Consider the following 17,119-nt stretch of genomic DNA (forward strand, 5'->3'; position numbering starts at 1 on the left):
CGAGCTACTTTATTGACTTTACTGCTCTCTTTTATAGCACTCAAGAATAGAAAACATCTTACATAAGGCACATCTGGAAAGTCCCCAGGCCTTGAGACAGTCCCATGTTTTCTTTTCCCTAGTTCCATGTCCTTGTGTTATTCTTATCACTTTCTCCTATGCCTAACTTCTTCAGAGCTGGGCAGCAAGTTCTATAATATTTCACTTAACCCTTTCATAGGAAATCCAAGTTGTCCACCTTAATACTTATAGAGCTGTTGGCTCTCCACAGTGCTTGGCAAAGCAGGTGGTGAAACCACCGAGCTAAATCCCCAGCCCCTAGGCATTGTCTTTTTTGGGAGACTTCATTCCTGATTCAATTTTATTACTTGTTACTGGTCTGTTCAGGTTTTCTATGTTCTCGTGGTTCAATTTTGATAGATTATGTGCATCTAGAAATTTGTCTAGGCTTTCCAATTTGTTGGTATTTAATTTTTCATAATAGTCTCCAATGATTCTTTGTATTTCTTTGGTATCAGTTATAATGCCTCCTCTTTCATCTCTGATTTTATTTAATTTGGTCTTCTTTCTTTCTTTTTTTCTTTGTTAGTTTAGCTAAAGTTTTGTTGATTTTTTCCACAAACAACTCTTGGGGTTGGGGATTTAGCTCAGTGGTTCTGCTGCCTGTCTCACAGGTGCAAGGACCTGAGTTCAATTCCCAGTACCAAAAAATAAAAAATAAAAAAAGAACTCCTTGTTTCTTTGATCTTTAGGAATTGTTTAGTCTGTATTGTTTATTTCTGCTCTGAATTTTGTTTTCTTTCCTTCTACTAATTTGGAGCTTGGATTTTTTTCCTATTTCCTTGAGTTGCATCATTAGGTTTATTTGAAATCTTTCTTGGCTGTAAATATAAATGCTGTAAACTTCTCTCTTAGTAATACTTTTGCCATATCCCATAGATTTTATTATGTTGTGTTTTCATTTTCACTTGTTTCAAGAAATTTTAAATTTTCCCTTTCCATTTTTTCTTGATGCATTGGTAATTTAAGAGAATGTTGCTTAATTTCTATGTATTTGTACAATTTCTAAAGTTCTTGTTGATAATATTTAGTTCTATTCCATGTAGACAGAGAAAATACACGTCATAATTGTGATTTTTTGAATTTGACTTACTTTGTGTCCTAACATGATCTATCCTGGAGAACAGTCTGTTTGCTCATGAGAAGAATGTGTATTTGGTAGCTGTTGGATAAAATGCTCTGTAAATGTTTGTTAGGGCCATTTGGTTATAATTATTCTTTTCTTTTATTTTTTGATTGTTGATTGCAAGTGTATAAAAATAAAATTTTTTGGTATTGGGGATTGAACACAGGGCCTTCACACTGAGATACACACCTAACCCCCAGCCTCCCCCGCTTTTTGAGACAAAAGTCTTGGTAAGTTGATAAGTTGCTCTGGCTAGACTCAAACTTGAGATCCTTCTGACCCCAGTACTACAGATTTTTTTAAAAAAAACAAGAACAAAAAATGTGTATTCTGTTGTTGCTGGATGTCTGTTAAGGCTAGCTGGATTACACTGTTTGAGCTTTATTTAGTTGCTGATTCTCTACCTTGTTCTATCCATTATTACAAGCTAAGTATTTAAATGTCCAATCCTCATTGTTGAACTGTCTATTTCTCCTTTCAATTCTGTCAGTTTTTACTTCATACCTTTTGGAGCTGTGTTGTTAGGTACATATACATATTTATAGCTTCCTAAAGGATGGATCCAGTGGTAAGCAGTAGAGAAAGTCTTTCTGAGATTTGATGTTCAGACACTGGAATATAGCAACATGAGGAAGATGAGAAGGAGGGAAGTGGGACTCCGGGAACCAGGAAGGATCTGAGGTGAGAAGTGAAGCCCACAAGGAGTGAGAAGAGAGATATTTCAATGAAGAAGGAGGTGCCAGGTGGCGTTTTCTCCCTGAGCCCAGATTCACTGTGTGGGAGGGGTGGCTGGAACCTGCAGATGCACAATGATAACTGATGACCCCAGAGGCCTCCACAGAGAAATGCACCAGTGAAACAGAGCAGTGGATGCAGTAGACTGCAGTGGCTAGTGAGTTATTTGGGTTCAGATGTCCCCCAGAAGAGGGAGATTAGCTGGTAGCCATCTTAGAAAGGAGCCAACTGAGCTTTTTTTTTTTTTGGTACCAGGGATCAAACTTGGGTCCTTGCACTTGCGCAGCAGGCGGCTAAACCACTGAGCTAAATCCCTGGCCCTGAAGTAGTAATTTCTTAAGGGTTCTAAATACTAGCAAAGATACTCATCATAAGCAATTTAAAGCATCAACCCAGGAATTACACTTTAAAAAATAGAAAATGAGAAGACACTTAAACAAGATGCAATCCCAGACTTTCGGCTCACCAAAGGCAAACCCAGGGGGCAATGAGGTGGAACAATCCAAAAGCCACCCACCTAGACTCTCTGAAGTGGTAAGAGTGAAAATAACCAAAGCAGATGAATGAGTCTTTAGAAAAAAATCAAATCAGAAATAAGAGATGCAAATTAAAACAATGCTAGGATTCCATCTCACTCCAGAAAGAATGGCTGTTATCAAGACCTCAGCCAATAACAAATGCTGGTGGGACTGTGGGGAAAAAGGAACCCTTCTCCACTGTTGGTGGGAGTGTAGACTGGTGCAACCCTTGTGGAAATCAGTGTGGAGACTCCTCAAAAAACTAAAACAAGAGGTTCTGTTTAACCCAGCTATTCCCCTTCTTTGTATCTTCCTGAAAGAAATAAAAGCATCATATCACAGTGATATATGCACACCCATGTTTATAGTGGCACAATTTGTCATAGCTAAATCTTGGAAACAGCCCAAATGCTCATCAACTGACTAATGGATAAAGAAAATATAAAAATCCATTTTTAGACTGAGGATTTAGCTCAGTGGTTCTGCTGCCTGCCTTGCAAGTGCAAAATCCCAAGTTCGATCCCTGGTACCAAAAAAAAAATCCATTTTTATACAATGGAGTACTATTTTACTCTGCCATAAAGAAGTGTAAGTTTGAGACATTTCTAGCTAAATGGATGTACCTTGAGACCATACTCTTAAGTGAAATAAATAGGACACACATGTTTAAATACCACGTTGTTTCTCTGGTGCAAGAAACTGAAAGTGGAAATAAGGACCAAAATGTATAACAGATATTGGGAAATGGGAAGACAATGTTCAAACAGAGGGGGAACAAGGTGGGGTGGAAGGAAAGAAGGAAGAAGAATAAAAAGAGAAAATAGAAGGAAAAATGGAAAGAAGGCTTTTGTAAATAATGAGGAGTCAAAAGGGGACAAATAGGAGAAAAGAAGAAACAATCATGTACAGGTGCAAATTCCGTAGGGTGAATGTTATCATTATAAATATCTAAAATGTACCAACTTTAAAAAGGATAGATCCCTTTATCATTATAAAGTGTTCCTCTTTATCTCTACAAATATATTTTGTTTTCAGCCAGACATGGTGGTGCACACCTGTAATTCCAGCACATGGGAGGCTGAGACAGGAGGATCACCATGAGTTCAAGGCCAGCCTGGGCTGCATAGTGAGTTCAAGGGCAGCCTGAACTACAAAGCAAGACCCTGTCTCAGAAAACCAAAAACAATATACGCAGTTGTGCTTTCAAGTCTATTCTTTTGAGTGTTATCAGATTTCTTATGGTGCTCTTTGCATGATATTTCTCTTTTCATTCTTTTACTTTTAACCTACTTGCATATTTGAATCTAAAGTGTCTTTGGTATATACAGTACAGTATATAGTTGATTTTTTTGGTAGTACTGGGCATTGAACCCAGAACCTCACACAAGATAGTCAAGCACTTGCCACTGAGTTACATCCTTTTTTTTCCCTCCCTGGTACTGGGGATTGAATTCGGGACCTTGTGCTTGCGAGGTAGGCAGCGGCACCACTGAGCTAAATCCCTAGTCCCTACAGCCTTAATTTTATTTTAAGATAAGGTCTCTGTAGGGTTGCTCAGGCTGTCCTCAAACTTGGTGATCCTACTGCATCAGCTTCCCAAGTAAGTAGGCTCACAGGCATGCACCACCATGCCTACTAAATTTTGGGTTTTAAAGTCTGATCTAACAATCTCTGCCTTTTGATTGGATTGTTTTATCCATCTCCATTTAATGTTGCTATTGATTTAGTGAGATTTATCTCTATTGTTTTATTTATTTATTTGTTTGTTTGTTTATTTTTGGTACTGGGGATCAAATTCAGTACCTTGCACTTATGAGGCAGGTGGTGAAACCACTGAGCTAAATCCCTGGCCCTCTATTGTTTTATTTTGTGTTTTCTATATGGCTCATGTCTATTTTCTTACTTTGCTCTTCAATTCTTTTTTTTTTTTTTTTTTTGGTACTGGGGATCGAACTCGGGTCCTTCCACTTGCAAGACAGGTGACAGAACCACTGAGCTAAATCCCCGGCCCTTTTTTTTGTTGTTGTTGTTCAATTCTTTATTTTTCATTAAGTGAATGTTTTCTAATATAACACTTTAATTTCTTTAATGCTTTTTACTGGGTTTTCTGAGTCATTTCTTTAGTGGTTGCTCTATGGCTATATATACCATATATATCTTAACTGATTCAGATATATTTCATAATTATGCTAACTTAATTCCAGCAAGATATAGCACTGTTTGGGCTGGGGATTTAGCTCAGTGGTTCCAGCGCCTGCCTCAAAAGTGCGAGGTTCCAAGTTCGATTCCCAGTACCAAAAAAAAAAAAAAAAAAAGATATAACACTGTTACACCTACATATCTCTATTCGGTTTGTGTTCTATTATTGTTATGTTTATTACATCTGTATATGTTACAAGCCCAACAATACATTGTGATGGTTATTAATTTGTGTAATGTTATGTATGTCTTGTAAGAAAGTTGAAAGAAGAAAGGAGAACAAGTATATACTTACAGCATTTGTTGTAGTAACCTTGTTATTTACCATTTCTATTTTCCATTGTTCCTGTGGATTCGAGTTACCATCTGGTTTTTTTTGCCCAGCCAAAATAGCTTTGTTCCTCCCTGCGTCTTTTGCACTTTGACTGACAAACCTATTATATTTCTGAGCTTGGCGTGGTGGCACGTGCCTGTAATCTCAGTACTTGGGAGGCTGAGATAGGATGATTGTAGTGAGTTTGAGGCCAGCCTGGCCTACATAGTGAGTTCAAGGCCAGCCTCAACTGCATAGCAAGAACCTGGCTCAAACTAACAAACAAACAAAAAACCCTATTATATTTCTATATATCAGAGGCTAAGGCACACATTTTGATTATAAAATTTGTCTCATGTTTATATTCTTTCCATTCCTTGGTTTATTTATTTATGTAAGTATTTTTTGACATGGGGTTTCACTCTGTTGCCTAGGCTAGCCTTGAACTCCTGGGCTCATGTGATCCCTCAGCTTTCCCAGTAGCTCAGGCTATAGGTGCAAGCCACGGCATCCAGCTTATATTTTTAAATTATTTCACTAGTTTGAGAGCAAATTTAAAATATATTGGCCAGAAAATAGAATATATTAATTAATTATATATAATATATATTATATATCTCTAGTAGTGTTTTTTGCCCTCAAACCAATTTTGTGTGATGTTTGTATAGATACTCCAGCAGCACATGCCTGCATTAATATTACATGATAACAAAAGTAACACCAGTGATGAAAACAAATATCCACAATTCTCAGAGGTTGACATAAAATTTCTTCCTTGCCAAGTCTAAAGGAAAATGGTTTGTGGAGGATTGAGCCCAAACTGACAGAAACGTCCATCTTTGATTTGTGGTACCGAAGTCATTTCACGTGTTAACAAACAGAAGAAAAGAGAGAATGTGGATGATCACAAAGGATATTTACATGGCCAGGCCTGAAAGTAGTGTACATCACTCATTCACACGGCTCCACCTAACCACAGCAGAGACTAGGAACAATGGTTAAGCTGTGTGACAAGGAAGGAAATGAAATGAGTTTGGTGAATAGATGATGTGGGTTCTTCCAGAGTGCACCCTTCTATTCACCAAATATTCATTTTATTTTTACCTAACACATGCATAACACACTTCAAAGGGAGAAAGCTCAGATTCCCATCTAGTCCTTGCAGCAACTTCAAAGCCAAATCTCAAGTTCTGATCTGAACAGATCTGAAGTTCTGTTCCTCAGTTCTAGATGTGGCTCCTCCTGTCTCCCCTCCACCCTCACCAACACAAGGTACAAGGGCAGAATATAGCAATAAGTACCCACACTCAGAAAAAGGAAGAGTGGAAAATCAACTGCACCATCATGATCCCAGGAGCCCACAAGGGGGGTGCTGTAAAATTTCTTACTTTCTTTTTTCTTTTGGTACCGGGGATCGAACTTGGGTCCTCCCGCTTGCAAGGCAGGCGGTGAAACCACTGAGCTAGATCCCCGGCCCTGTAAAATTTCTTGTACAGTGGAGAAGGCCTCTGGCTAGATGCTGGCCCTGGTATGTGCATCTACCCTCGATGTGGGTGAGAGCTTCCTTATTTCCTATTTTCCATGATCACATCTCAAGTGAACTTTAGAGAATGTTCCCTCCAGAGACGCTATAAAAATTTTAGAGCTTCCTTCTAGTATGTGCAAATTTGGGAGCTTTATAAGTCAGGGCTCTTCTCCAGAGAAACAGAACCAACAGCATATATAGACAGATTTATTATTCAGGATTGGCTCACATGGTTACCAAGATTAACAAGTTCCATAATATGCCATCTGCAAACCAGACGCCCAGGAGAGCCAGCAATATAGTTCTATCCCAAAATCAAAGGCCCAAAAACCAGGGAAGGCAATGATATGTCTTAGGTGCTAAGCCTGGAGGCCCAAGAATTAGGCATGGTTATGTATCAGAGAAGGAGAAAGTAGATACTCCAGTCAGTTTTGCAATAAAATAAGGGGATTGAACCCAGGACCTTCACTGAGTTACATCCTGGGCCTTTTATTTTTAATTTGTTTTGAGATGTGGTCTCACTGAGTTGGTAAGTTGCTCAGCCTGGGTTCAAACTTGTCATCTTTGTGCCTCAGCCTCCCAGAGTGCAGATATTGTACGTGTGGACCACCATGCCAGGCTCTTTATCTTTTTGTCCTGTTCATGTCTTCAGTGAACCCATTGAAGATGCTCACTTGTTTTGGTGAGGGCCAACTGCTTTATTCACTTTAAGAACTCAAATTCTAAAGTCTTCCAGAAATACTCCAGCACCCAGAAATATTTCACCAGCTATCTGGACAACCCTAAGTCTAGTCAGATTGGTGCATGAATTATCCATTCCTAAAGCATTTTTGTTGTTTAGCATTTGAGCTGTCAGAGATATTTTTAGTACTTGCTTGTGTTTTTTTGTTTGTTTTGTTTTTTACAATACAGTGCTTCTAAAACTTAGGGGAAATTTTTGGAAGCAACAGATTTGTTCATTTTTTGGATCGTGATTATGGTTTCATGTGCGTATACATGTGTTTCATACATGTATGAAAATGTCACAATGAAACCTAGTATTCTGTATAGTTTATATGCTCTAGAGAATCAAATGGTAAACATTAAGTCAATTATACCTACATAAGATTGTTAAAACAAACAAACAACTCCTACCTTTGGGAGTTTATTTCAACTTAGTTCCACTTCCTGTTTATTTCAAGTTAGTTCCACTCCCTGCTAACAATATCCAGAGTTCTTTCCTATTAAGAGTACTTAAATCTTCCTTATTTCTTTGCTGCCCCATTTCCATGCTGCTCTCTATTAAGAGAAGACATATTTGCAACTGATTATTTGCCACAAGGCTAAATATTAGTGAGCTTTATGGCCAAAGGCTTTCTTGAGTTTATTCCCACTATTTTGTGTCTTGGAACAATTGTGTTTCCAATACTTCAAGGTCCAAAATTTCTAGACATGTGATCCTCTTTCATTTTTGCTGGGAGAAAAAAACCAATTCCCTCCTAAGCTCATTTCTTTTTTGTAATGCAGCCAAAATTTGCCAATATATGTTGGCCATTTGATTCTTTTCCAACCCATTTCCCTAGAGCTCCAGGCTCAAGAGCATATGGTGTACTCTTCAAATTATTACAGGCACTCATTTACCAAATATTTTGTCACTGAACAACATGATGTTCCAGACAGGGCCTCTGGTGTTTTCTCAGTTCAACATTTATTCTTTCAGAACATCTTCCCTACTGTTAAGTAGAAATCCTGTAGTTACATTTTTTAGATGTCCTAACAACTTCATGTTTTTCATTTCTAGAGCCTCTGTTTTAAATGTGCTATATTATGTTTACAGTTTCTTTTTATAGTTTCCAATATATTTTCAAGTTTCTATTTTATTTCTTTAAATAGAGTTAGCATGATTATTTTATAATCTGTCAGATAATAAAAGTGCAGCAGGAATCTGCAGGAGATTCCCAGACAGACCACTCAAACATGGAGCTAGGAGCAAAAAGCGACTTTAATGCTGACAGCTCAAAAGGGGCTCGGTGGGGTCACCTCATGAGCAACAAATAGAAGTTTGCTCTTGGCCAGGGATCTAGCTCAGTGGTTGCACCACCTGTCTTGCAACCACAAGGAAAGAGCAAGCTTTTTTTTTTTTTGGTACCAGGGATCAAACTCAGGACGTTGCACTTTCGAGGCAGGCATGGTGCCACTGAGCTAAATCCCCGGCCCTGCTCTTCTTTATATACTTCTTTTTACATCTATGATGCTTAATTCCTTTGGAGTTTCCCTGAGCATATACCAAGCAGGATTCACACAAAGCAGAGTAGCAGGGGGTGGGGGGCTGCGGCAGAGTTCTGACAGGACTTTCTTAGTCCTTGAGCTCTTTTGGTAACAGATTACAGAAGTTATCATGGTTACCCAGGTGCATTCTACAAAGAGCATAGTTACCTAGTTAACCTATAGTTGCCTAATAACACAGTTAATCCATAGATGCCGAATTCTATACAGAGAGGTGGTTTCCTCTCTCAACAGTATCTGAAGTGTTTAGGGCTTACCTTGTCAAAGTTTCTTTTGGTTATCTGTCATTCATGGTGTTCTTGCCTTGTGTGTTTAGATTTTTAAAATTATGAGCCACTAGGTTTTTTTGAGAAAGTAGCTCTTTGGTGCCTAGGATAAAAGGACACTTGTCCAGGGTGGATTTGCATTTGTTTCTGGCAGGATTGCACTCTCCTCTTCAGGAGCATTTTAAATGTAGATTGAAGGGTTTTGGCTTATTTATTTATTTATTTTCCAATCTAAAAGGTTCTGTTTATTTGTAAAATAATATTTGTAGTAATCAAATCCAAGCAAAGATTTAGATGAGGTTTTTTTTATTAGTTAATAAATGTACAGTTTTAAGACATATAATTGAAAGCAGAATCAAGCAACATTTGTGATATGCAAATAGGCAACTGTGACACTATTTCATGCCTTTTCTTGTTATGCAAATACTGATAGGCAGTTTGAAATTGTACTACAAACTGGAAAGTTTAAGAGTTAGTAACTAGCTGGGCGTGGTGGCAGATGCCTGTAATCTCAGCACTGGGCAGCTGAGGCAGGATTGCCAAGAGTTCGAGGCCAGCCTGAACTACACAGTGAGACTGTGTCTCAAAAAAAAAGTCAGTCGTTGTTGTCATTTATGTTTTTGTCTCTGTTGCAATCTCTTAGATATATTATTTATTCAACCTGTGACCTGCATTTTGCTCTTACATTCTTCTATACTGGCTTGGGAATTCTCTTGTCTTTTTTATATAGGGCATATGATACATGGACCTCCAAATAATATAAGGGAAATGTTATTGCTGAGACAGCTAAGTTAATTAGAAATATTATAGGCAGTCAGGCAGGGCTGGCCCCTCAAAGAAGCAATACAGAGAACATCTGTGGCTTAGTTGTTTTAGAAACACCTGCCATATTGAATAAAACAGAAATCTGTTTTTTTTCCAGTTTCTTTTTCCAGTCCAACTTTTTATTGTTAGAATTAATCGCTGTCTTTTATTCTCCTTAGCTTTCCATGTATTTATTACTATACTCCAAAATTCTTCTGTTATGTATCTCTTCTCCGTAAGTTCAAATGAATTAAATATCTTGTCAATTTATATTCTTGAAAAAAAATTACTCCTATCCTTTTTGAACTGCTCTAACTTTGATGAATGGATCTTTTGTATTATTGAACAGCTTGGTATTTCCCTTTACCTTTGCCCTGGGGATCCCTTTTGTCTTTCTTTGGTGCTGGATCCTGATTCTTGGATTCCACACATCTCTTCTTTGACATATTGGTTTGTCTTGGTATAATATAACCTCTCTTATGTTTCTGAAAAACAATGCATGGACTTTCAATATTTTGAGACCTTGGATATCTGAAATGGTCTTTGTACTAGATACACAATTAAATCATAGCTTGGCTGAGTGTAGAATTCTAGTTTGAAAATAATTTCCCTCAAAAATGTGAAGGCAGGGCCCGGGGATTTAGTTCAGTGGTTCCGCTGCCTGCCTCCCAAGCGCAAGGTCCGGAGTTCGATCCCCAGTACCAAAAAAAAAAGAAAAAGAAAAAAGGAAGGCATTTCCTATTGTTTAGCTTCCAGTGCCAGTGAGTTGATAGGCTTAAATTATTCTGACTTTGGAGATGTATATGTGTGTGTATATATATATATATATATATATATATATATATATTATTTGCTCCTTTTAATTTTTAATTTTTGGAAGCTTTTAGAATTGCATCTCTGTACCATGTTCTGTAATTCTATACCGATGTGCTTGGTGTGGGTTTGATTTGTTGTCCTGGGTGCTTACTATGCCCTTTTCATTTGGAGACTCCCTTCTTCAGTTCAGGGAACTACTTTTCAATAATTTATTTGGTGATTTCTTCCATCATGGTTCTCCATTTTTTTTTCTGGAACTCTTATTATTTAGAGGTTTGACTTTATGAACCAATCCTTTAATTTTTTGTCAATTTTCCCCTTAAGTAAAGCAAATTTGATCTTCAACTTCATGGTCCCCCCCCTCCCCCGCAGTGCTGGGAATCAAAACTAGTACCTCACACATACTAGTCAAAAGCTCTGTCACTAAGTTGCAACCTCAGCTTATTCCTCTAGTCTTTGTGTTAAGTTACTTCTCCTAACATGATTTGATTTCCAAGAGGTTTTTTTTTTTTTTTTTTTTTTGGTACTAGGGATCGAACTGGGGTTCTTGCGCTTGCGCAGCAGGTGGCGAAACCACTGAGCTAAATCCCCGGCGCTCAAAGAAGTTTTTTTGAGGGGGGGTTATATGAATAATAGTTGCTTTAAAAATATCTTTCTGTTATTATTTCTGTGCGAATATTAATGAAGTGCTTTTTTAAAAATTTCCCTTGCAATGTTTCCTCTAATTTTCTTTTTTTTGCTTGCTTCTTTTGGTCTCTTTTTTGTATAGTAAAGGGTTTCCTTAATTTTCTGATGATGCTTGGCTGTCTGCTTACCTAAGAGTGACGACATGAAGAAAAAGCTGATCAGAACGTCCGTGCAGGGGCTGCAACATACAGGCCAACGGCTTCGACAACAGAATTCACTATTTCAGTAGGAGAACCCTGAAGAGGCTATCTGTGGGATTTTTCTTTTCTTTTCTTTTCTTTTTTGAAGTAAAATATTTATTGGTACATTTTAGATATACATATGATAACACATCATAGGGAATTTGTACCTGTACATGATATATCCTGCCTCTTCTTTTTTTCTCATTCCCTCATCCCCTCAACCCTCTCCCCATTCTATATACAAAAGCTTTGTTTCCATTTTTTTCCTTCTATTTTCACTTTTTTTCCCCTCATCCCTTCCTTCCTTTCCCCTCCCCCTCCTTTGTTCCCCTTCTCACTTGAACATTTTCTTCCCATTTCCCAATATCATACATTTTGGTCCTTATGTACACTTTGGTTTCTCACATCAGAGAAAAAATGCAGTATTCAAAAAGTGTGTCCTATTTATTTTACTTAAGAGTATGGTCTCAAGGTGCATTCATTTAGCTATAAATGTCTGAACCTCATCCTTCTTTATGGCAGAGTAGTACTCCATTGTAGTAAAAAAAAAAATCACATCTTCTTTATCAGATGGGCATTTGGGCTGTTTCCAAGATTTAGCTATTACACACTGTGCCACTATAAATATGGATGTGCATATATTGCTGTGGTATGATGTTTTTAATTCTTTCAGGAAGATACCAAGAAGGGCAATGGCTGGGTCTAATGGAATCTTTAGTTTTAGTTTTTAAAGAAATCTCCACACTGATTTCCACAGTGGTTGCCACAAGTCTACACTTTCTGGGGGATTTTTCTTTGGGGCTTGTAAGACTCCCCATAGAAGGGTTTGCAAAGGTATATTTATGCTGTTGACTTTGTTTAGCAATCAATTTTCTCGTCACCTTTTTTGTTTCCAAATTGTTGCTCCTGTTGTCTTGCCTCCTTTTGCTTTGTTCTTACAGCTTTCTACTTTATCGCCTGACTTCCCCGGTTCTTTTTAACCAGAAGCACCTCCTGCTGGGGACTGAACCCAGGACCCAGTGCGGGCTCCTGGCTCCTCCAGCTTTCTAACACGGAGCTGCATTCCCAGTGTCTCCAGCATCTCTCCCGCCGCCTTCCTTTTTTAGGGGTGTAGGAGGGGACGGGGGTTGAGACAGGGTTTCGCTAAATCGTTCAGGCTGGGCTCGAACTTGAGATCTTCCTGCATCAGGCTCCCAGAGAGCTGGGATTAGGGGCGTTCGCCACCATGCCTGGCCCCTATCTTTATTTTTTCGCTAACAGTCTCACAAAATTGCCCAGGCTGCCCTCAAAATTTGCGGTCCTTTTGCCTCAGTCCCCAGAGTAGCTAGGAGTACAGGCGTCCGCCACCACCCCGGCCCCCATTATTTCTTTATAATTTGGGGGGTAAACAACTGCAGGATAGTGTAAGAAGATTTTGACACAAATTACCTGATTGTCCTAAAGTAACGTATATTTGAGAAAGATTGAGCTTCTGTACAGTAATAGTTCTGCAAAAAGCATTAAATAACCCTCAGGGGTATCCCACACCGCCATCCGTGCACCTCAATACTCCGCCCAGCGGGGACAGGACGCATAGCAAGGAATGTCTGAAAAAGTCATCTGTAGAGGACAGCATGAAATCTCGGGGAGGACACAAAAGTTGCTTCAAAGAACGCAGCGCATGGACTCTGCCTCTGGGATTGTTGGAAAGTGAGGGAGGGGACTTAATCTCGTAGATGATTGGTTGATCTCTCTGACCAATCACACGCAGCTATTGATTTGCTAATTATCATGGTCTACTTCCCCGTAGGTTCTGCAGCTACGTTTACAAATGGAAATGGGATTCGTAAGAGAGGCAGAACATAAAGCCAATGAGATCTTGCGAAGGTAATGGGCGGAGTGAGGCCGCTGCCAGGTTTAGGGCGGAAGGAGTGTCTCCGGATAAGAAGGGGAACGAAAAATGGCGGCGAGAACTCCGCTGTCCAGCCTGTTGTGGCTGCTGTTCCTCGGTTTCCTTTTACCTGCAAGTCTGACTGGTGGTGTCGGGAGCCTGAACCTGGAAGAACTGAGTGAAATGCGTTATGGGATCGAGATCCTGCCGTTGCCTGTCATAGGAGGGCAGGTGAATAGACATAAAAGGGGCGAGGGTCCTGAGCAGAAAACGAAGAGAGGGAAAGTAGAGGAGGAAGAGCAGCTGTGGAGTCTGGGGCGGGAGACTAGAAAACTGGAAAGAGTAAGTAGGGCTTTTTGGTGATCTCTGGGGACTGCAGACAGACCTATTCCTTGAGAACTAGGCACTGGGAGGGTTGGGCCTTCTGGCTGTTGGCCTTCAGGTCCCCAGGCACGTTGAAAATACCCAGACCCCGCCCCCCAGTAACTTCTCCCCCATCCACCCAATGCAGATAAGAGAATTTACGGCTTATTCTGTCTTCGACTAGGCTCTTCCCCAGGATCTGAAGAGGTATCTCGTTCTCCCTGAACCCAGCCTCTCTTACCTTCCTGCCCCTGACCCTCCCTTCTTTCCCAGAGTCAAGCTTCGGACGTAGTGATTGTCTCCTCTAAGTACAAACAGCGTTATGAATGTCGCCTGCCAGCTGGAGCTATTCACTTCCAGCGTGAAAGAGAAGAGGAGACACCCGCTTACCAAGGGCCTGGGATCCCTGAATTGTTGGATCCAATGAGAGATGCTCCCTGCCTGCTGAAGGTGAAAAGAACTGGGATGGATTGGAATAGGGGGGATTAGGAACTAGCAGTGTGAGAACTGGAATGCTGGTATATAGGGCAATCTAGGGAACTGTAGGAGTTAAGAGGTCATTGGTGGACCAAGTATATTATACAGACAGGAGAGAAGCGAAAACTCCTGCCACCACTGATGATAATTTGCAGAATGTAGGGGGCGGTTAGGCTAGAAGATCTCAAGAGTAGGTTGAGTCAAGATTGAGGTACCTTAAGAGGTTAGTGTGGGGTAGGAGGGTCAGATTTTCCTTAGGGAAGTCTACCTGATAAAGTCACCACCTGCCCCATCACTCTCTGCCCCAGAATCCTTTATTTTCATCATGGAACTCTTCAGGATCTGAAATCATCTTATTAACTGAATCAGTTTGTTTATTTTTGGTCCGAATTCTAGTACTAGCTTCATGAAGTTAAAGAATTTATCTTGTTCAAAGCTGTATTCCCAGAGACTAGAAGAGTGCAAGGAATGTTGTAGAAGTTCAATTAATGTCTGATTTTGGGGTCTTCTCTGTTTCCTCAGTCTGAGTGCTACAAGGATAATTTTTTTAAAATATCTTTTAAAAAGGGGAGAATGAGGGCCGGGGATTTAGCTCAGTGGTTTCGCTGCCTGCTGCGCAAGCACAAGGACCCGAGTTTGATCCCCGGTAACAAAAAAAAATAAAATAAAATAAAAAGGGAGAATGGAAAGACCACAGGTGGAAGAAGTCAGATTTTAGAGGTATAGCTCCAACCACAGAATGGAAAACAGCTGTCCCTGCTGACTGAGTATCTGGAGGGTGAGTGTAGAAGTAGAAGGAGTTGAGAAGTAGATGACAGATTGTGTGTCTTGGAGCCAGAAGACTTTGGTTCCAGGAAGAGGCACCTGCACTCTGTCCCTCTGATTGTTCATTTTTTAATTGTCAGACCAAGGACTGGTGGACATATCAATTCTGTTATGGACGCCACATCCAGCAGTATCACATGGAAGGTGATTACTCTTATGTTTTCCCTAAGCCCTCAGCATTCTGTCATGGAAAATGATCTGCTTCCCCAGTCTCCTTCCCTCCTAGTCCTCTTAGAAGAGAACAATGTGTTGCTTCACTGTGGTTTCTCTTGCAGATTCAGAGATCAAAGGTGACATCCTCTATCTCGGCTACTACCAGTCAGCCTTCGACTGGGCTGATGAAACAGCCAAGGTAGCAGTAGGGAGGGCTTGGGAGAGGGAGGGGTCTGGCTGCAGATGGAGAGCCTAGACAAGAAGGAGAGGATTGGGATTACTTGATGTGTGTCTTGGGGCTCAGTGGCCATCAGGACAGATTCCCTTGGGGCCTGGCTTCCCGCAGTCACAAGGTCCCTTTGCTGGTGCAGTGCCATTCTTCTGCCTTGCTATCTCACATGCCCTTCCTCCTGCCTATGTCTTCTCCAGGCCTCCAAGCAGCATCGCCTGAAACGCTACCACAGCCAGACCTATGGCAATGGGTCCAAGTGTGACCTCAATGGGAGACCCCGGGAGGCTGAGGTTCGGGTGAGTCTTGAGAGAGGGAAGCTGGTACTTCCTGAACAACAGTCCTTGTTCTAGGTGGGGAGGGCAGGATTACATCATATAGTTGACAAGTTGCCTCCCAAACCCTGAACCCACCTAAGGTTTAAGACTCTTTCCAATGCCAGCTAGACATTATTGCCTGGATATTCAGAGGCACTTCAAGTTCATATTTCCCAAATCCTTTTCTGTGTACCCCAACCACATTCAAATCTTTTCCACATTTCTCCTTGTTATCATCTAAGCTGTAAACCTGAGTCAGTCCTTGACTCTTCCTTCTCCTCCACATTGTCCCTTTATTCTTTTTTTTTTGTACTGGGCATCAAGCTCAGGATCTCATGCTTGCCAAACAGGTACTGTGCTTCTAAGCTACATCCCCCACATCCCCTCATTCTTCACTTAACTCTTTAGTGAGATCTTGCTCACATGCATTAAGGCATTGAGCTCAGCTTGAAATACAGTGATAAGCAAACAAGCAGCACCTGCCATTGTGGAATGCACAGTCTAGAGGGGAAGACAGATGCTAAAAAAAAATCACAAATGAGTTTATGGTCTAAGGAACCAGTTTTCTTAGAGTAAATAACAAAGCCCATTCATTCTACTTATATAGGTATCTTTTTAAAAAATTCTCTCCTTTCCTATGCTTGGTTCCTTCATCTCTCACCTGCATCATTCATTCTTAGCTGAGTGGAGAAGGCAGATAGGCAGATAGGCAAGCAGCTATATGTAGAAAAAAGTTTGTCAGGTGATTCTAATGTATACACAGACAGCTGTAGAGAACTAGGCGATGCCTACCAGAGTAAACTTACTGTAGTGAAGAGTTCCACATGCAGATGTGTGCTAGTAAGTATTGAAACTCAGATCCATGGGATGGGGAGAAGCATTGAATTGTAATGTTTCCTATTATCTGGGGTATACATACTCCCACCATGCCCAAATGAAGCTATCAGTGTGATGGAAAACCATCTTGCAACTTTGCCCCAAAATTTCCAGTTGGTTCTTGTGAGCTTTTGTCAACTCTGGCCACTTCACCTGCTATGAATCACTTCTCTGCCCAGTCCTAGAAAACCTTCAGTGATTCTTCTTTGCACAAAGGATGAAATCCAAATGCTTCAGCACTGTCCAGGGTAATAGCAAGGGAGGTGGTAGGAGACAGGCAGATTCCAGATGTATTTTGAAGGTGCTGCTGCAAGATTTGTTGATGGATTGGAAGTAAGACAGAGTTATGGATGACTTCAAAGTTTCTAGCCTGAGCAACTGTAGTGATTGAATTGTCATTTACTACAATATTTAGAAATAGGATTAAGGAAGAAAATTAGGTTGGTTTTGGACACATGAAGGTCGAGATGCCTGTTAGACACCCCAGTGGTGATTTTCAGTTGGCAGTGAGCT

At 40.3% G+C, this 17,119-nt stretch overlaps 1 protein-coding gene across 10 annotated transcripts in view; it reads left to right on the plus strand.

Moving 5' to 3' along the window:
* Os9 (OS9 endoplasmic reticulum lectin) overlaps positions 1-17,119 on the plus strand; it is a 109,107-nt gene that overhangs the window by 65,545 nt on the left and 26,443 nt on the right. For 7 of the 10 annotated variants that reach the window (XM_021241397.2, XM_021241399.2, XM_087192207.1 and 4 more), the window contains 5 exons: positions 13,286-13,597; positions 14,003-14,179; positions 15,112-15,175; positions 15,307-15,383; positions 15,614-15,712. In XM_021241397.2, the coding sequence (XP_021097056.2) occupies positions 13,436-13,597; positions 14,003-14,179; positions 15,112-15,175; positions 15,307-15,383; positions 15,614-15,712 (579 nt within the window). In that variant the 5' untranslated portion in view covers positions 13,286-13,435. Of the gene's footprint in view, positions 1-11,396; positions 11,540-13,285; positions 13,598-14,002; positions 14,180-15,111; positions 15,176-15,306; positions 15,387-15,613; positions 15,713-17,119 lie in introns of those variants that run through there. The other 3 variants (XM_021241398.2, XM_021241396.2, XM_087192206.1) reach the window with 2 other exon arrangements.

This window comes from Heterocephalus glaber, unplaced genomic scaffold (assembly GCF_053883595.1).
Source record: "Heterocephalus glaber isolate CG9 unplaced genomic scaffold, H.glaber_assembly_v1.0 deba00001569, whole genome shotgun sequence".
Taxonomy (NCBI): domain Eukaryota; kingdom Metazoa; phylum Chordata; class Mammalia; order Rodentia; family Bathyergidae; genus Heterocephalus; species Heterocephalus glaber.